A 20794-nucleotide genomic window follows, 5' to 3' on the forward strand; every position below is an offset into this window, starting at 1 on the left:
GAACTCATTCTGGAGATCAGGCTGCCTCAAACTCATGGAGATCCCCGTCTCTGCCTCCCAAGTTCTGGGATTAAAGGTGTGTGCCACCATGCTCAGCTTCCAAAAGACTAATATTTAAAAGAATGGGATTTTTAAAAAATGCTCTTTGGGGCTGGATAGCTGGGAGAGTGCTGGCTTAGCATGCTGAAGCTCCTTCCTCACCACCACAGAAATGGATGTGGTGGTGCTTGCCTGGGATTTGGGCACTCTGGGAGTGGAAGCAGGAGGGCAGAAAGGTCAAGATCATCCTCCCCACAGTTTGAGGTTAGTCTGAACTAAAAGAGAAGAGAAAGGAAATGAGATAGTCGGCTGGACAGATGGCTCAGAAGTTAAGAGCACATACTTAACTTGCTACCCTCACAGAGGACCCAAATTCAGCTCCCAGCACCCATTTCGGACGGCTCCAGGGAATCCAACACTCTTGTGGCCTCTTCGGCCACCCACACGCACATGCACATACCTACATCCGGACACGTAATTAAAAATAAGTCTTAAAAAGAAAAGAAATAGTCTTCAATGGACTGGTGGTCTCCTCTCCCTCAAGACATTTTATTGAAAGTGTTATTCGGCTACAGCACTGACGCCAGAATCTGCAAACCTCCAGGGCAGAGCCCAAGTACCAAGAATCTCCAGAGCAGATTCCCCAGCGAGGGGGGCGGGGCTGCGCTAATTATGTCTGAAGAGCTTCAGCCCCATCCAGGTCCAAAGGTGGAAGAACACGTACACGGGCACGGTGACTGGCAAGAGCAGGCTGTAGAAACACAGGCTGCTGGCGCTGGTGCAGTCCTGGGGGAAGCCTTCCTCCACAGAGGCGGAGTAGAACAGGCCTGCCAGGGACACCAGCGGGATGAGGACAGTCAGGGTGGGCAGGGACGGGATCATCCTCCTCCCTTCTTAAAAGGTAAACAGTCTCACGAAAACTCGGTTGCTTTCAAGGTTCTGCTCCTGTCTTTTCTTCCCTTCGTCCCGACTCCTCATTCATCCAGGCGTGAGGCCATGCTTCCTAAAGACACACAAGGAACCCAGCGGCCTGGGGCCGGAGGTGCGGGCTCCTCAACCTTGTTCTGACCCGATCCACCGATGCACCGTCACCTGCAGCAGTTACCAGCGACCGCAGACAACACACACGTCCCCCGCAGAGCAAAGGATTCGTAACTGTACGAGAAAAGCACAACCGAGTGACAAAATGGAGGGGAAAAAGGGAGGGGAGAGCAAAGGAAGGGGTACAGAGAAGCAGCCAGCAACTCCAGTACTGAGCGGGTTAGAGACGAAAGAGGATTGCTGAGACCTGCAGGCTGGCCTCGAACGTGTGGTCCTCCTCCATCAGCGTCCCCAAGCCACCATGCCCAACTAGTAAACAAATCTTCTAAAAAGAGTGTCTTCCAAAACTGCCTGTGGTGACTCACGCCAGGAATATCAGTACTGAGGGGGAGGCATTAGAATGGCACCTCAAAACACCACAACGTGTCATCTAGTCCTTTGGGAAGTAAGTAATTTGAAAAGTAAAATGAAGGGCAGGTGCTGATCGTGTTTTGTGAACTGGGGACGTGAAAGGAGGCCTACAAACCCCGATTCACGTCAGACGAAGGCAGACCTCAGCACCTGAGTGGATGCTTCCCATACGCCGAGGACCGGCTGGGGACCAGCACCGGAACTGGGAGATTCGTCACGAGCCGCCTGCCATCACTGCACTGACCGAAAAACAGCATCAGCTCTGGACCCACGGGGACGCGAAGGGGTACCGGGGTCCCGCTACCACCTCTGGCCCGCGGAGGGAAGCGATGGCCAGGCGGACAGAGCCGAAAGGAGCCGGACAGAGCCGAGCCGAACAGAAGCAGGACAAGCCGAACCCAGCCGAGCCGAAAGCGAACCAGTCAACCGAACGGAACCGGAGGCGTTCGTGGCGCAGACGCCTAGCTGGCGCGAGGCGGCCAAAGCCCTGCCCCTGCTGCTTCCAACAGCTCGTCCGCCTGTCTCTCGGGACCTCCTGACCCTGAACTCACCGCTCGCGGGCCAGCAGAGATCCTGGGGCAGCCGGCGCCTAGCCGTGCCGGTCACCGCTCCTCGGAGGCGGGGCATCCTCGGCCAGCGGCTCCATCAAATCGCCTGCAGGGGGCGGAGCGAGAGACCCAGATCCCGCGATGGAACGGACCCGCGCGTGCTCATTGGACAGCGCGCGACTTCGCCCGCGCTCAAGCTCCGCCCCCGAGGTCTTGGACGACTGTTAAAGCCAGAACCGCGACGAGAGGCGCTTGATAGAGGGGTCCGCTGACTCCCCGCAGGCTCTGGCTGGGCGTCCTGTGCGCCGTTCCCGTTGGAGGTAGGATAGGAGCATATTTGCCGCAGAGTTTATTCATGGCTTTCCAGACCACATTCGGAAGCCTTCCCTACTTCTCTAATGGATAAACTGGAAGCCGAAATCCCTGAGCCTCTAAAGTAGAAGGAAAAGAGTCTAATCGGTTGTTTTACACATGAATTTGTGAATGTCAAAATAATGGTTTGGACCGGTGTGATGGCTCAGCGAGTATAGGCGCTCGCTGCCAAGCCTGACTGCCTATTTTCTCCCATTATCCTCTGACTTCCTTTCACACAGGTACTGTGGCACTCCCGCGTGTACTCACGCAAAAAGTGTAAAATGTTACGTGTCCAGGCGTGATGGCATACATCCCTAATCCCAGCACTCGGGGGGCAAAGACAGGAGGATTTCTGTGAGTTCAGCCTGATTTACCCAGCAAGATCTAGGTCATCCGGATTGTATACAAGACCCTGTCTGGGCGTGGGCTGGCGGTTAGGGGGATTCGTGTTCGCAAACGCTATCTGTCCATGTTGCCAGCCACTGCTTGCATACGGATACAGAGTGGAATCTCTAAGTCCAGAGTACAGAGGAATGAGGCTGAGCTTGGATTCAAAGCGCTACTGTACAGTGGCCTCCACCCCTTCACCTTCCTGCAAGCCAAAAGATCAGAAAGTTTTTCCTCCCAGAAGTCCGTAGCACTGTAGAGTCCGTGCAGTTTTTAATTGGACCACAAGGTGGCAGAAGAGGGCCAAGAACAAAGCTGTCTTGTGGTCTGTACACAGTTGTATGCCTTCCCACCTGCACGCACACACAAAAATCAGATAATAAACGTTTTTTAATTAAATATTTTAAAAATGGAACAAAACTTAAGAGCCAGCAAGAGAGTTCAAGTGGTCGAGGCACTCACTACACAGGCCTGACTCCTCCAAATTGTCCTCTGACCTCTGCGTGGAGAGGAACACGTCCACATTAGATAAACAAATACACCTGGGTGGTCGGCCGATGTAGCTACCTTAAAATCTGGGACTCGGGCACCTGCGTGACAGGCTTTTCCTGTATGGATGCACTGCACACATATCTCACCCCAGGAAGGGCCCCGTCTCAGACCAAAGGGTGGTCGTCACCAGATGTGGTGAAGCAATGAATGAGCTAATTTGGTGAGACGGGAGTTCTGCTGGGGTTGCTTACAGGAATATGGGCGGGGCTCCTTACAGGCGTGGCAGTGGCTCAGAAACAACTGCAGCACCGAAGCCTGCTGGCGTGGAGCACGGTGGCCATGGCTGCTTGACAGAGTTGCAGCATTCGACGTCGCAGACCACCCTTCTCAGCACCTTTGCCTTCACTCTCAATGGTTCTCAATATTAATGCCTTTCCCTTTGGTAAAGGGCGGAGATGTGTACAATGGTAGCCTCTCTGAACAAAATAAAACTTTGGGGGGGAAAAAATCCCTGCCACTATGGAACCAGGAATGCCTACAGTGCAGATCCAGAGCCTAACCCACTAAGGGCGATTATGACCAGGTTTTTGGTCCCCAAATGAATTCACGAAGCCGGATTTCCGATGCTGATTACGTGAGGGTTTTTAATTCAAACTCGAGTTTGGTCGAGTTTCCACACCAATGCAGCACAGTGGGTGAGAGAAGTGCAGCCCCGAACCCGGGGAAGGGGCAAACTTCCCTACCGTAATCAGCTTATTCTATGACTTAAGATGAAGCCCTTCCTTTAAAATGGAGTTTGCAAAGTCAGGTCCTCACAGGGCAGGAGTTAAATATGGAGAACTCAGAATGGTGCAGTGTGGTGGGAGGAGAGTAAGACATCAGAACCTTACCTTTGGGAGCCGTGAGAGGAACAGGCCCACTTAGTAAGACATCAGAACCTTCCCTTTGGGAGCCATGAGGGGAACAGGCCCACTTAGTATGACATCAGAACCTTCCCTTTGGGAGCCATGAGGGGAACAGGCCCACTTAGTATGACATCAGAACCTTCCCTTTGGGAGCGGTGAGGGGAACAGGCCCACTTAGTAAGACATCAGAACCTTCCCTTTGGGAGCCGTGAGGGGAACAGGCCCACTTAGTAATACTGTCTGCTCCCCAGAAGTACTTTTCCCAAGGTCAGGAATTTGGGGATGGACGTCCACTCCTGGGGGCTTGAGGAAAGTTTCTGCTTGATAAGGCAGTCATTTTCCTGTCTCTAGGTGGGCCTTCCAGAACCCTTAACTGGTGCCTATTGTCAAGGTCATTGCTAGGTAACTCACCTCCCCCACCCCAGCTCCCGTGCCGCTTGTCTCCTGTTTGATCTGGTGTGAAACTATATAAAAGGTTTAATCCCAGCACTCAGGAGGCAGATCTCTGTGAGTTTAAGGCCAGCCTGGTGTACAGAACAAATTCCAGGAGAAGCGCCAAAGTTAGGGAGAAACCCTATCTCAAAAATTTTTTTTCTTTTTTTTTATTTATTATGTATACAATGTTCTGTCTGTGTATATGTCTGCAGGCCAGAAGAGGACACCAGACCTCATTCCAGATGGTTGTGAACCACCATGTGGTTGCTGGGAATTGAACTCAGGACCTTTGGAAGAGCAGGCAGTGCTCTTAACCACTGAGCCATCTCTCCAGCCCCTCAAAAAATTTTTTTAAAAAAAATCTTTTCTCAATTGAATGCTGCTGGCAGCCATCCCAATTCACCCTCAGATCATGTCTCCTCCTTCTCTCCCTCTGCTGACTCCACACCTTCTCTTTGGAACCTGAACCGCCCCCCACCTCACACACACACACACACACACACACACACACACACACACACATACACACACACACACACACACACACACACACACACACGCCACCCCAGCTGAAGCAGATCTCCAGTAGCCTATGCCAACCTGGGTGTCACAAAAGCTAGGAAGCTGGAGTGCATTGCATGGCCTGTCGGCAGCTCAGCAGATTGAAGAGCGTCCTTTCCAGGTGGCTCATGGCTCTCTGCTTCTTCCAGGCAGCTGGACTTGTCTGAGAGTCTTCCTTGTAGCTTGGCTTGTCTGAGAGACGTACTCATTATTCTCTCTCTCCTCTCCTCTCCTCTCCTCTCCTCTCCTCTCCTCTCCTCTCTCTCTCTCTCTCTCTCTCTCTCTCTCTCTCTCTCTCTCACACACACACACACACACTTGCAGGCAGAGGGGCATAGTGAATCCGGTCAGCTTCAGGGATATCCTGAAGCTCTTTTGAGTTGCTTTCTGCCTGTATTATGAGCTTTTCTGCAGGGTGGACTGTTTCGTTCTAGGAGGGAACCGCTGTCCAGAGCAGTCAGTTCTGACCTCTTCTGAAAACTCGGCTAATGGCACTTGTTATCTTTCTCTTCCACTTTTCAAATTCTCCCCACTGGCTTGTGTTTGGATTCAGGCATTATGCTGGCTCCTGTCACCTAGCAGGATGAACCCAGGCAGTACCCTAGCCAGCCCAAGGTCCTATGGCTGCTGGGTCACTATGAAGTAGCAAAGGTCCCTTTAAGAGACAAGCTCCAGCCACACTCCAGCTCCCTGCTCCCGGCTGCCCTTCTGAAGAGGCAGGCTGCTCCTTCCCCCTTCTTCCTCTTCCTCTCTGTATTTTTTTCTCTATTCCTTCCCTCACTCCCTTCATCTCAATAAAGCTCCCATGTGAGCTCTGCCTGCATGGCGTGTCTGTCCCTCCCTCACCAAGGGCTCCCACCTTGCTGCATGGCCCGCCAAGGTCCTCCTTGTGCTGTTTTCCAACAGCTTGTTCATTAGGTCTGTTTCCTTGTTTGCGTCATCAGAATACTTAGTTGCTTCTCGGCAGGTCCTTTTTCTTTGGTCTGAAAGTTGAGGAAGGCCAACTCACAGCTTTGGAGAAGCGCTGGTCTAGATTTCTTTGAGGCAAGTGCTAAAATTACAGTTTTGAGGCAGGTACTAAGTCCAGAAAACAGCTGAGAATCCAGAAGCTCCCAGATGTATGCAAGAGCTCTGGCTATGGCCTTCAAAAAATATTTTATGAGGTTGGAGAGATGGCTCAGACATTAAGAGCACTGGTATTCTTCCAAAGGACCAGAGTTCAGATCCTACCCAGTGGCTCACAACCATCTGTGACTCCAATTCCAAGGCCATCTATTGCCCTCTTCGGGCCTCTGCAGGCTGCACACACAGTATATAGACATGTGCAGGCAAATAACCATACACATAAACCTATAAAATGTATTTTATTACATCTATTTATTTGTGATGGACACACACACTTGTGTGTCGCATTGAGCATATAGAGATCAGAGAACAATTTGTGGGTGTCATTTCTCTCCTTTCTTCATGTGGGTCCCGGGAAGCAAACTCAGGCTGCTGAACCTGGAGTTCAAAGTATTCTTACCTGGTGAAGACACAGAATTGGACCTGGTACTCTGCCCCCTGGCGCAGACCCAGATTAGCTTGTCCCCTCCCCCCAGGTCAGCCTTGCAGTCCAGTCCATCTCCAGTCCCAAGGAACATGAGTAACCTACTGGGCTGGGACTTGGGTGGGAGCTGCCCACTACTCTTCCTGTCTTCCACTATGCTGTCCACAGACCTGCTCTTAATCCCGTGGGGCCTGCATGCAGGAGCTCCTCCTTCCACTCCCTCCTGGGGACTCCACCTTTGGGTGTGAACACAATCCTCCCTAGCTCTTCCCAGGATCCTTCTCAGCATTTTCCTCCTAGGCATCTCCATTCCTCTCTGCCACCCACTGGTCTGCAGAAGCACTCACCACCAGTGACCCGGAGCCAAAGAGTGCACCGCCCACCCAAGGAAGACCAACACCAAAAAACATCTCAAACATTGCAAGTCCAGATGCCTAGACCCCACACACACACACAAAACATGAACAGCCAAAGCGATCATGACTCCATCGGAATCCAGCACCTCGGTTACACTAGGGCCCAAGAAGCACAATATAGCTGAAGCAGGAGACAAGGACTTTAGAATAGCAAATACGAATATGATAAAGGGCCTCAAGGGTGACAGAGAAACCTAATGAAACCTGTGAAAACACAAGAGTTTTGGTGACCAGGCAGCAACAACTTCCCCCAACCAACCTCTGCCACATCAGTGACCACTGGAGCCACAGGCCTCACCTGCACCAATTGGCAGAAGAGGTGTCTGAGCTCCCAGCTGAACAGCCCTGCTCTCTAGGTCCTAGTTCCCTGGGCACATCCCTTGCCCTCCCCCACCCGCTGCAGTGCCAGCTACTGAGTAGCAACATCCTCCCCGTACCAACCATCCCCTGCCATATCAGCAACCACAGGCCACAGGCCCCACCTGCACTATAGGAGGAAGAGATGGGTAGACAGCAATGTAAGAACACATTCAACATAGAGTAATATGTCTCCACCAGAAACTAGTGGCTCTACAACAGCAAGACCTCAACATCCCAACACAGATGAAGCAGAAGAAAACAACCTTAAAAATAGCTTTATGACCCCCTTCCCCTCATGGATCAGACCCTGTAAGCTACAAGGCCCACTGTGCTCCCTAGCCCATGCATGCCCCATGACCTCAGAGGAACTCTGAAGCATAGGCTGCTACTGCACACACTAAGAGGTGAGTGATCAGCCAGCCAGCTGGGCACCCAACTCTCTAGGCCCTTGGTACCTGGGCAAAAACCAGACCCTTCCCCCGCCTGCTTCAGCTTCACTAGGCAGCCAGCAGCAAGCTTCCTGCAGGTAGGCTGCTCCAACCCTGCCCCTCCCATCCATCAGACCCTGTAAGCTACAAAGCTTCCTGCAGGTAGGCTGCTCCAACCCTGCCCCCCCATCCATCAGACCCTGTAAGCTACAAAGCCCACTCCGCCCCCAAGCCCACTCATCCCCTGCAACCTCAGAGGAACTCTGAAGCACCAGCTGCAAATACACAAAGCAAACCAAGAGAGTGAGCCAAGAGAGAACTCAGCGGCTCCCTGAGACACAGTGACTGCACGGAGTAGACTAAGAGCAGCTCCTTAAGACACAGCAACTGAAGGGATTGGACCAAGAAGCAAAGACACTGCCAACACCAACTAGAAGAAGAGCTAGGTAGGTGCCAATGCAAAACTTCATTCAACAACCTAAAAAGCAACATAGTAAAGCCAGAACCCAGTGGTCATGCAACAGGAAGACCTGATCATCTTAACCCAGAAGAAGCAGAAGAAAACAATCTTAAATATAACTTTATGAACATGATAGAGACCTGTAAAGAGGAAATAAAAAATCCCTTAAAGAAATGGAGGAAAAGACAAAAAAAATGGAAGAAATCAATAAATCTCTTAAAGAAACTCAAGAAAACCAAGAACAAGTAAACAGGTGAAGGAAACAGTTCAAAACTTGAACACAAAAATAGAGACAAAACACAAGCCAAAGGAATTCTGGAAATGGAAAATCTGGGTAAATGAACAGGAACTACAGATGCAAGCATAACCAACAGAATACAAGAGACAGAAGAATCTCAAATGTTGAAGATACTATACAGGAAATTGATTCATTGGTCAAAGAAAATGATAAATCCAACAAATTCTTAGTATAAAACATCCAAGAAATCTGGGACACCATGAAAAGAACAAACCTAAGAATAACAGGGATGAAAGAAGAAGTACAACTCAAAGGCACAGAAAATATATTCAACAAAATCATAGAAAAAAACTTTCCTGAACTCCACCTTGGGCCTGAGCAGGATTGAGGCAACAAATCCCACAGGAGTGGGACTGAACCAACTATCTAGGATGGAGTGGGCCTGAGGAAGTAAGCTCCACTAGAGCAGAAGCCAGGAGCCAATCCAGTCCCGGGACACTGGCAGACCAGGATTGAGCTAGTGACCTAGTCCAGAGACAGTGAACTCCACCAGAACAGGTACAGAGGAGAAATTACTGAGGAAATGAGCCAGAGCCATAGGCATCTGAGGGTCTGGATGTGAATCTGGGACCTTCAAGAGAGTAGACCTAAGCCAGAACCCCTGTGGGTCTGGGCGTGAGTCTAGGACCTCCCAGGAACTAGGCCTGAGCCAGGACTTCTGCCAGTCTGGGCATGCATCTGGGGCCTCCGAGAGTAGGCAGGAACCAGAGAGCTCTGGGGCTGGAGAGATGGCTCAGTGGTTAAGGGCACTGACTGCTCTTCCAGAGGTCCTGAGTTCAATTCCCAGCAACCACATGGTGGCTCACAACCATCTGTAATGAGATCTGGTGCCCTCCTCTGGCTTGTGGGCATATATGGAGGCAGAATGTTGTATACATAATAAATAAATAAATCTTAAAAAAAAAAAAGGAACCAGAGAGCTCTGCGAGACCAGGCATGAGTCTGGGACCTCAGAAGGAATAGGCCTGAGCCAGGTCCTCTGCAGTTCTGAGCACACCCAAGCCTGGGAACTCCGAGGCAGTAGACTGAAGTCAGAAACCTTTGCAGGACCAACAAGCCAGGGGCTTCTGCAGGAGGGGATCCAGACCAGGATTTACAGAAACAGGCCAAAGCCAGTACCTGGGCCAAAATAGGTCTGAGAAAGCAAACTCCAAGGGAGCAGAGCAAAGCACAGAAGCCCTGAGCTGTCTCCAGGAACACAGACTAACCGATGGGGTAACTAGAACTGTGGCACTGACTGTACCACGAGGAACAACCATCTGAGCTTTGGATTCACTGGCACCTAGAAGATTAACCAACACAATCTCAGATAGCCCCAACCACACCTATTAGAGGAAAAGATGAATAGAAAAGGTAAGAACACACACAACACCACAAGGAGCAACACAACACCAGTAAGACCTAAAGACCCTACAATAGCAAGACCTGAACAACCAAATATAGATGAAGCAGAAGAAAATGACCTAAAAATAGCTTCAAGAGAATGTTTGAAACTCTTAAAGAAGAAATGAGAAATTCCCTTAAAGAAATGGAGAAAAAGACAAACAAAAAATTGGAAGACATCAGAAAATCCCTTAAAGAAAACCAAGAAAAATAAACCAAACATATGAAAGAAATTACTTAAGATTTGAAAACTGAAATAGAGACAATAAAGAAAACACAAGCCGAGGGAATTATATAAACAGAAATCATGAGAAAAAGATCAGGAACCAAAAATGCAAACATGAACAGCAGAATACAAGAGATGGAAGAGAGAATCTAAAGTGCTGAAGATACAATAGAGGAAAAAGACTCGTCAGCTAAAGAAAACATTAAATCTAACAAAAGCTTTACACAAAATATCCAGGAAATATAGGACACCATGAAAAGGCCAAATCTAAGAAAATAGGTATAGAAGAAGGAGAAGAAGTTCAACTCAAAAGAATGGAAAATATATTTAACAAAATCATAGAAGAAAATTTTCCCTACCTAAAGAAAGGTATGCCTATGAAGATACAAAAAGCTTACAGAACACCAAATAGACTGGATAAAAAAAAAGTTCTCTTGCCACATAATAATCAAAACACTAAACATACAGAGTAAAGAAAGAATATTAAGAGCTGCAAAGGAAAAGGACCAAGTAACATATAAAAGTAGATCTATCAAAATTACACCTGACTTCTCATTGGAGACAACGAAAGCCAGAAGGTGCAGATATTAAGAGACCACGGATGCCAGCCTGGACTACTATACCCAGCCAAACTTTCAATCACCATAGAAGGACAAAATAAGATATTCCATGACAAAACTAGATTTCACCAATACCTAGCCACAAACCCAGACCTACACAAAGTACTAGAAGGAAAACTTCAAACCCGAGGAAGTTGGCTACACCAACAAAAACACAGACGATTGATGATCTCATAAGAGCAAATCCCGAAGAAGAAAAAAATGCACAAATTAACATCACCAATAATGAAAACTAAATTAACAGGAGACAGCAATCACTGGTCATTAATATCCCTTAATGTAAATGGACTCAACTCACCAATAAAAAGGCACAGGCTAACAGATTGGATACGAAAACAGAATCTATCCTTCTGCATACAAGAAACGCATCTCAACCTCAAAGACAGACATCGACTCAGAGTAAAGGGTTGGGGAAATTTTACCAATCAAATGGGCCTAAGAAACAAGCAGGTGTAGCTATCCTAATATCTAACAAAATAGACTTCAAGCTAATATCAGTCAAAAGAGACAAAGAAGGTCATTTCATATTAGTCACAGGAAAAATCCATCAAGAGGAAATCTCAATACTGAACATCTATGCCACAAATATGAGGGCACCCTCATATGTCAAAGAAACACTTGTAAAGCTTAAATCAAACATTAAACCCCACACACTAATAGTGGGAGACTTCAACACTCCCCTCTCACCACTGGACAGGTCAGTCAGACAAAAAAAATAACAGAGAAATAAGGGAACTAACAGATGTTATGACTCAAATAGACTTAACAGACATCTATAGAATATTCCATCCAAACAAAAAAAAGACTATACCTTCTCAGCACCTCATGGAACCTTCTCAAAAATTGACCACATACTCTGTAACAAAACAAACCTCAACAAATACCAAATACAAAAAAAAATTGGAATAACCCAATGTGCCTGATCAGATCATCATGGTTTAAAACTAGAAGTCAACAGCAATACTAATTCCAGAAAACTCACAAACAATGGAAAGTAATCAATGCTCACCTGAATCATCAATGGTTAAGGAAGAAATAAAGGGGGAAGTTAAAACCTTCCTAAAATTCAATGAAAATAACCACACGACATACCCAAATATGGGACACAATGAAAGCAGTATTAACAGGCAAGTTCATAGCACTAAATGCCTACATAAAGAAGCTGGAAAACTCCCACACTAATGAATTAACAGAACAATTGGAAACTTTAGAAGAAAAAGAAGCAAACTCACCTAAGAGATCAAGAAGGCAGGAAATAATCAAATTAAGAGCTGAAATCAACAAAATAGAAACAAAGAAAACAATACTAAGAATCAATGAGAAAAAGAGTTGGTTCTTCAAGAAAATCAACAACATAGACAAACCGTTATCTAAACTAACCAAAAGGCAGAAAGAGAATATCCAAATTAACAAAATCAGAAATGAAAAGGAGGACATAACAACAGACATAGAGGAAATACAGAGAATCATTAGGTCATATTTCAAAAATATGTACCTCCCAAAATTAAAGGAAATGGACAACTTTCTGGATAAATATCACTCACCAAAATTAAATCAAGACCAGATAAGCAAATTAAACAGAGCTATAACTGCTGAAGAAATAGAAACAGTCATCAAAAGTCTCCCAACCAAAAAAAGCCCAGGACCAGATGGTTTCAGCTCAGACTTCTACAAGACTTTCAAAGCAGAACTAATACCAATACTCCTTAAATTATTCCATACAATAGAAACAGAAGGAACATTGCCAAACTCTTTTTATGAGGCTACAATTACCCTGATACCCAAACCACAGAAAGACATGACTAAGAAAGAGAATTACAGACGAATCTCACTCATGAACATTGATGCAAAAATACTAAATAAAATACTGGCAAATTGAATCCAAGAACACATTAGAACCATCATGCACCATGATCAAGTAGGCTTCATCCCACAGATGGAGGGATGGTTCAACATACAAAAATCTGTCTACTTAATCCACCATATAAACAAGCTGAAAAATAAAAACCACATGATCATCTCATCAGATGCCGAAAAAGCTTTTGACAAAATACAACATCCCTTCATGATAAAGGTCTTAGAGAGAGCAGGAATACAAGGAACATACCTAAACATAATAAGGCAATATACAGCAAGCCAACAGCCAACATCAAACTAAATGGAGCCGGGCAGTGGTGGTGCACGCCTTTAATCCCAGCACTCGAGAGGCAGAGGCAGGCGGATCTCTGTGAGTTCAAGTCCAGCCTGGTCTACAAAGGGAGTTCCAGGACAGGCTCCAAAGCTACAGAGAAACCCTGTCTCGAAAAACCAAAAGAAAAAAAGAAAAAAAGAACTAAATGGAGAGAAACTCCCAGTGATTCCACTGAAATCAGGAACAAGACAAGGTTGCCCACTGTCTCCATATCTATTCAATATAGTTCTTGAGGTCCTAGCTAAAGCAATAAGACACCAAAAGGAAACCAAGTGGATACAAATTGGAAAAGGAGAAGTCAAAGTCTCACTGTTTGCTGATGATATGATAGTTTACATAAGTGATCCCAAAAATTCTACCAAGGAACTTTTATTTTTTTAATTTATTTATTTATTAAAGATTTCTGCCTCCTCCCCACCACTGCCTCCCATTTCCATCCCCCTCCCCCAATCAAGTCCCCCTCCCTCGTCAGCCCAAAGAGCAATCAGGGTTCCCTGTCCTGTGGGAAGTCCACCCACCTCCATCCAGGTCTAGTAAGGTGAACGTCCTAACTGCCTAGGCTCCCACAAAGCCAGCACGTGTAGTAGGATCAAAAACCCATTGCCATTGTTCTTGAGTTCTCAGTAGTCCTCATTGTCCGCTATGTTCAGCGAGTCCGGTTTTATCCCAGGCTTTTTCAGACCCGGGACAACTGGCCTTGGTGAGTTCCCGATAGAACATTCCCATTGTCTCAGTGTGTGGGTGCACCCCTCGCGGTCCTGAGTTCCTTGCTCGTACTCTCTCTCCATCTGCTCCTGATTTGGACCCAAGGAACTTTTAAAACTCATAAACACTTTCAGCAATGTAGCAGGATACAAGATTAACTAAAAAAAAATCAGTAGTCCTCCTGTACACAGATAATAAAAGGGCTAGGGAAGAAATCAGAGAATCAAAACCCTTCACAATAGCCACAAATAGCATAAAATATCTCAGAGTAACTCTAACCAAACAAGTGGAAGACTTGTATAAAAAGAACTTTCAACCTTTGAAGAAAGAAATTGAAGAAGACACCAGAAAGTGGAAAGATCTCCCATGCTCTTGGGTAGGCAGACAACATAGTAAAAAAGTCAATCTTACCAAAAGCAATCTACAGATTCAACGCAATGCCCATCAAAATCCCAGCAAAATTCTTCAAAGACCTCGAAAGAATGGTACTCAACTTCATTTGGAAAAGCAAAAAACCCAGGATAGCCAAAACAATCCTGTACAATAAAAGAACTTCTCGAGGCATTATAATCCCTGACTTCAAACTCTACTACAGAGCTACCATACTGAAAACAGCCTGGTATTGACATAAGAACAGACAGGAGGACCAATGGAACCAAATAGAAGACCTGGATATCAATCCACACATCTTTGAACACCTGATCTTTGATAAAGAAGCAAAAAATATCAAATGGACAAAAGAAAGCATATTTAACAAGTGGTGCTGGCATAACTGGATATCAACATGTAGACAATGAAAATAGACTCGCATCTATCACCATGCACAAAACTCAAGTCCAAATGAATCAAAGACCTCAACATAAAGCCAACCTTATACAAGAGAAAGTGGGAAGTACACTTGAATGCATTGACACAGGGAACCATTTCCTAAATATAACCACAGCAGCACAGACACTGGGAGAAACAATTAATAAATGGGACCTCCTAAAACTGAAAAGCTTCTGTAAAGCAAAGGACATGGTCAACAAGACAAAACGACAGCCTACAGAATGGAAAAAGATCTTCACTAACCCCACATCAGACAGAGGTCTGATCTTCAAAATATAAAGAGAACTCAAGAAAATGGATGCCAAAAGATCACATAACCCAATAAAAAAAAAATGAAATACAGACCTAAACAGAGACCTCTCAAAAGAGGAATCTAAAATGGTTGAAAAGACACTTAAGGAAATGTTCAACATCCTTAGTCATCAGAGAAATGCAAATCAAAACAACTCTGAGATTCCATCTTACACCTGTAAGAATGGCCAAGATCAAAAACACTGATGACAACTTATGCTGGAGAGGTTGTGGGGAAAAGGGACCACTTCTGCTGGTGGGAATGCAAGCTGGTACAGCCCCTTTGGATGTCAGTGTGGTGATTTCTCAGAAAATTAGGAAACAACCTTCCTCAAGACCCAGTAATACCATTTTTGGGTATATATCCAAAGGATGTTCAATCGTGCCACAAGGACATGTGCTCAACTATGTTCATAGCAGCATTGTTTGTCATAGCCAGAACCTGGAAACAACCTCAATGCCTCTCGACCTAAGAATGGATAAGGAGAATGTGGTACATTTACACAATAGAGTACTACACAGCAGAAAAAGAAAAAAAAAACATCTTAAATTTTGCAGGAAAATGGATGGAGCTAGAAAACATTATTTTGAGCCGGACGGTGGTGGTGCATGCCTTTAATCCCAGCACTCGGGAGGCAGAGGCAGGCAGATCTTTGTGAGTTTGAGACCAGCCTGGTTTACAAGAGCTAGTTCCAGGACAGGCTCCAAAACCACAGAGAAACCCTCTCTCGAAAAAAAAAAAACATTATTTTGAGTAAGGTAACCCAGACACAGAAAGACAGTTATCATATGTACTTACTCATAGGTGTTTTTTAACATAAAGCAAAGAAAACCAGCCTACAAAGCATAATTTCAGAGAACTTAGACAACAATGAGGACACTAAGAGAGACTTACATAGATCTAATCTACATGGGAAGTAGAAAGTAGAAAAAAGACAAGATCTCCTGAGTAAATTGGGAGCATGGGGACCCTGGGGGAGGATTGAAGGAGGGAGGGGAGAGGCAGGGAGGGGAGCAGAGAAAAATGTAGAGCTCAATAAATATCAATTAAAAATGGACATCAAAATACCAAATAATCTAATTTTAAAATGTGGTATAGATCTAAACAGAGAATTCTCAACAGAATAAAAATGGCTGAAAGACATTTAAGAAATTGCTCAATATTAAATCAAAATTACACTAAGATACCTTCTTAAACCTGTTAGAATGACTAAGATAAAAAACACTGATGACAGTTTATTTTGGAGAGGATGTTGAGTAAGGGGAATATTCCTCCATTGCTGGTGAGAGTGCAAACTTGTACAGACACTTTGAAAGTTGGTGTGATGTTTCTCAGAAAATTGGAAATCAATCTACCTCAGGACCCAGAAATACCACTATTGGGCATATACCCAAAAGATGTTCAATTATACCACAAGAACACTTGTTCAACTATGTGGTATGGGAGAATTGTCTGTATTCTGTCAATCATGTTTTAAATAAATGCTAATTGGCCAGGCAGGAAGTATAGGCGGGTCAACCAGACAGGAAGTAGAGGTGGAGTGATGAGAAGGAAACCAAGGGGATTCAAAATGGGAGGGAAAAAGTCAAAGTATCATTATTTGAAAATGTTATGTTAGTATACATAAGTGACCCCAAAAATTCCACTAGGGAACTCCTACACCTGATAAATACCTTCAGTGAAGTGGCTGGATACAAGATTAATTTTAAAAACCGTCAATATATACAAATGACAAACAGGCTGAGAAAGAATCAGCGAAAAACACCCTTCACAATAGCCACAAATAATATAAAATACCTTGGGGTAGTTCTAATTAAGTAAGTGAAAGACTTGTGTGCTTCAAAACTTCAAGTGTTTGAAGAAATAAATAGAAGATATCAAAATATGGGAAGCTCTCTCATGCTCATGGATCAGCAAAAATGGCAATCTTACCAAAAGCAATCGAGAGATCCAATACAATTCCCTTCAAAATCCCAACACAATTCTTTACAGACCTTAAAACAACAACCTCAACTTCATATGGAAAAAAAAGCAAAACTCAGGATAGCTAAAACAATCCCGAACAATAAAAACCGCTGTAGCTATCACCCTCCCTGACTTCAAGCAGCACTACTATAATAAAACCAGCATGCTATTAGCGTAAAAACAGACAAGTTGATCAGTGGAATTGAACTGAAAACCACATATAAACTCACACACCTATGGACACCTGATTTTTTATGAATCAGCAGAAATGCATACAGGAAAAAAAGAAAGTATCTTCAACAAATGATGCTGGTCAAATTGAATGTCTGCCTGTAGAAGAATGGAAATAGATCCCTGTTTATCACCCTGTACAGAACTCAAGTCCAAGAGGATCAAGGATCTCAATATAAAACCATGTACACTGAACCTGATAGAGGAGAAAGTGGGAACAACTTTGAATGCAATGGCACAGGAGACAACTTCCTGCACAGGACACCAATAGCACAGGCATTAAAACCAACAATTGATAAACAGGACCTTGTGAAACTAAAAAGCTCTGTAGGGCAAAGGACACTGTCAATAGGACAAAACCGCAGCCTACAGGATGGGAAAAGATGTTGTTCACATCAGATAGAGGGCTAATTTCCAAAATATATAAAGAACTCAAGGAACTAGATATAACAAACCAAATAACCCCATCTAAAAATGGGGTAAGACCTAAATAGAGAATTCTCAATACAGAAATCTCAAACGATTGAGAAACATTTTTTTAAAAAATGTTCAACATCCTTAGCCATAAGGGAAATGCAAATCAAAACAACCCTGAGATTCCATTTTACACCTGTCCGAACAGCTACGATCAATAACACAAGTGACAGCTCATGCCGGAGAGACTGTAGAGCGAGGAGAACACTCCTCCACTGCTGGTGGGAGTGCGGACTTGTACAGTCACTTTGGAAATAAATATGGCAGTTCCTCAGAAAATTGGGCATCAATCAAGACCCAGATATACCACTCTTGGGCAAGGACCCAAAAGAAGATCCATCCTCCCATAAGGACACTTGCTCAACTATGTTGATTGCAGCTTTATTCATAATAGCAAGAAGCTGGAAACAACCTAGTTGTCCTTCAACTGAAGAATGGATAAAGAAAATGTGGTATGTTTACACAATGGAGTATTACTCCGCTGTCAAACAATGACATCATGAAATTAGCAGGCAAGTGGGTAGAACTAGAGGAGGGAAAGACAGAAGGACAGACAGAAGGGGAGGGGGAACAGACAGACAGACAGGGAAAAAGAAAGAGAGGGGAGGTGAGCCTAAAAGGGAACGTAGTGAATGTGCACAGCAGGTGCTCTTAGTGGTTGCTGCTGAGGACAGATCCTGTCAGGACCCCAAGGGCAGGCCAGTACAGATGCCTGAATACTAACACACCCAAGTAACCGACCTGGTTTCAGATACACAGCACAGTTCATTTCAGTGAGGACAGCTGAACCGGAGGTAGTAAACTGTGCGGATGTACTGGTGCAGGCTGGTGGGAAGCCAGCTGTTAGTATTTGCTATACTTAATTTGAGACAAGCTCTCACTATGTAGCCCGGGCTGGCTTTGAATTCATGGAGACCCACCTGCTTCTGTCTCTTGAGTGCTGGGAATAAAGTCGAGCACCACCACACCCAGGATTTTGGTTTGTTTTTCTTTTTTGAGGTGAGGTTTCTCTGTGTAATATCCCTGGCTGTCCTGGATCTCTCTATGTATAGATCAGGCTGGCCTCAAACTCAGAGAGGTCCTCCTGCCTCTGCCTCCTAATTGCTGAGATTAAAGGTGTGCGCCACCACAAATAGCAGTTTTTATATATTTTTCTGCTTGAATAACTACCAATAAACTAGCTCATCCATGTGTGATTTGATAAATTTAAATTTTCTCTAGAAGTACATTTTCATTAGGCAATTTGTTAATTTTCAGTGTTTTTTTTTATTTATATATGGTTTAACATTTAAATCACTCTCAATATAGTGTGTCTGAGACCAATGAATAAATAAATTTAGCAAACATTTAAAATTTAATTTTTAAAGATTTTTGTTAAGTATATATGTGTATGTATGTATGCTTCTGTGAGTTCAATGTGCACCATACACATGCAGTACCCATGTTAGGTATATGTGTGCGTGTGTGTGTGTGCTTTTGTGAGTTCAATGTGCACCATATGCATGCAGTACCCGTGTTAGGTATGTGTGTGTGTGTGTGTGTGTGTGTGTGTGTGTGCGCGCTTCTGTGAGTCCATTGTACACCATATGCATGCATTACCCGTGTTTGGTATATATGTGTGTGTGTGTGTGTGTGTGTGTGTGTGTGTGTGTGTGTGTGTGTGTGCTTCTGTGAGTTCAATGTGCACCATATGCACACAGTACTCATGTTAGGTATATGTATGTGTGTGTGCTTCTGTGAGTTCATTGTCCACCAGATGCGTGCAGTACCAGTTACCCGTGCTAGGTGTGTGTATGTGCTTCTGCGAGTTTAATGTGCACCATACACATGCAGTACCCGTGAGAATCAGAAACAAGTGTGGGATTCCTGAAGCTGGAACTACAGGCAGTTGTGAGCTGCCATGTGGATGTTGAAGAACCAAACTAGGGTCCTCTGAAGAGCGGCAATCGCTCTTAGTCACTCATTTATTTAAAAATGTAAAGGCGCGGAAGAAATGTGTAGTAATATGGGCGGCGGGGCTGCGTCCCCAACACCCCTGCCGCCTGCTCGGCTAGCTTATGCCCCGAAATAATTACACAGAACTGTATTCATTTAAATACTGCTTGGCTCATTTCTACCTAGCCTCTTCTAGGCTAACTCTCGCACCTGGACTAGCCCATTTCTTATCATCTGTATAGCACCGGTCTTACCGGGAAGATTCTAGGTCGGAGCTTCATCGCGTGTGTCTGCCCGGGAGCGGGGCATGGCGTCTCTCTCTGAGGCGTCTGCTCCCGAGAGAAGAGCTGTCGAGTCTGCCCTCATTTCCTCTTCCTGCCAGCATTTTGTTCTGTTTACTCCTCCCACCTATCTCCTAACCAATGAGAGCCAAGCAGTTTCTTTTTATTTAACCAATGAACTTTCTCCATCAGAAATGCCTCAATATTTAAAAGCCTCTTACAGAGGACCCGCGTTTTGCTCCCAGCACCCACGTGAGGTAGCTCACAGGTGCTGGTAACTCACTCTCCTCCTCTTTCATTCGCTAATGCAGATTTAGAAAGGAGAAAGGCCAAACCGCTAAGTGCACGTCTGTAAATACAAGAGCTACCAAGACAAAGAACAAGGGGGAGAAAAGGAAACTTCCCAGTAGGGAAAAGGGAAGGAAAGGAGATAAAAAGGAAATCTTCCCAGTAGAAAAAAAAAGGAAGGAGAAAGAGTTAAAAGGGAAATTTTTCCAATAGAAAGGAAAGGAATGTTCCCTAGAGAAGAAAAGGAAATATTTAATTGTGGACCTATGGCACCACCTTACGATGGAATTGAGGAATGTTTGCCTAAGCTCACAAGGACACCCCCACGAGTGTTCCCAGTCACTGTGCAGCAAACGCCTTGAATAATCAACATCCTCAAGGTTCTGCCCAGGTGAGCTGGAGACCTACGGACTTGGCGGACCTGGGAAGATTTGAAGAGGCAGTGGCGGCGTATGGGAAGCACTCGCCCTACATGAGATGTGGTTTTAAATAACTGGGCTGCTTGAGTTATTCCACAAGGTTGGAAGGGCCTCAGCAGCTGTACTAGAAGCTAGTCCTCAATTACAATGGCTCACATGGTGGAGAGAGTGAAGACCTGGATAAATCCAGACCCCTCTAGCAGGAAAAAAAGAGCCAAAAATCTAGGTCAACCGGCTCAGTGACTCTGATTTAGGAACTAGCTGAAGATAAA

The 20794-nt window shown here is 45.1% G+C and overlaps 1 protein-coding gene across 1 annotated transcript; it reads right to left on the reverse strand.

Annotated features, from left to right (window-relative positions):
- Window positions 1–561: 561 nt before the first annotated feature.
- Pigy (phosphatidylinositol glycan anchor biosynthesis class Y) lies at window positions 562–1066 on the reverse strand. The gene has a single exon (XM_075966531.1). It carries the CDS (start codon window positions 919–921, stop codon window positions 706–708), a length of 216 nt encoding a protein of 71 aa, XP_075822646.1. The 5' UTR covers window positions 922–1066; the 3' UTR covers window positions 562–705.
- Between the last annotated feature and the right edge of the window lie 19728 nt (window positions 1067–20794).

The sequence above is a fragment of the Microtus pennsylvanicus genome, chromosome 3 (genome assembly GCF_037038515.1).
Source record: "Microtus pennsylvanicus isolate mMicPen1 chromosome 3, mMicPen1.hap1, whole genome shotgun sequence".
Classification (NCBI taxonomy): Eukaryota; Metazoa; Chordata; class Mammalia; order Rodentia; family Cricetidae; genus Microtus; species Microtus pennsylvanicus.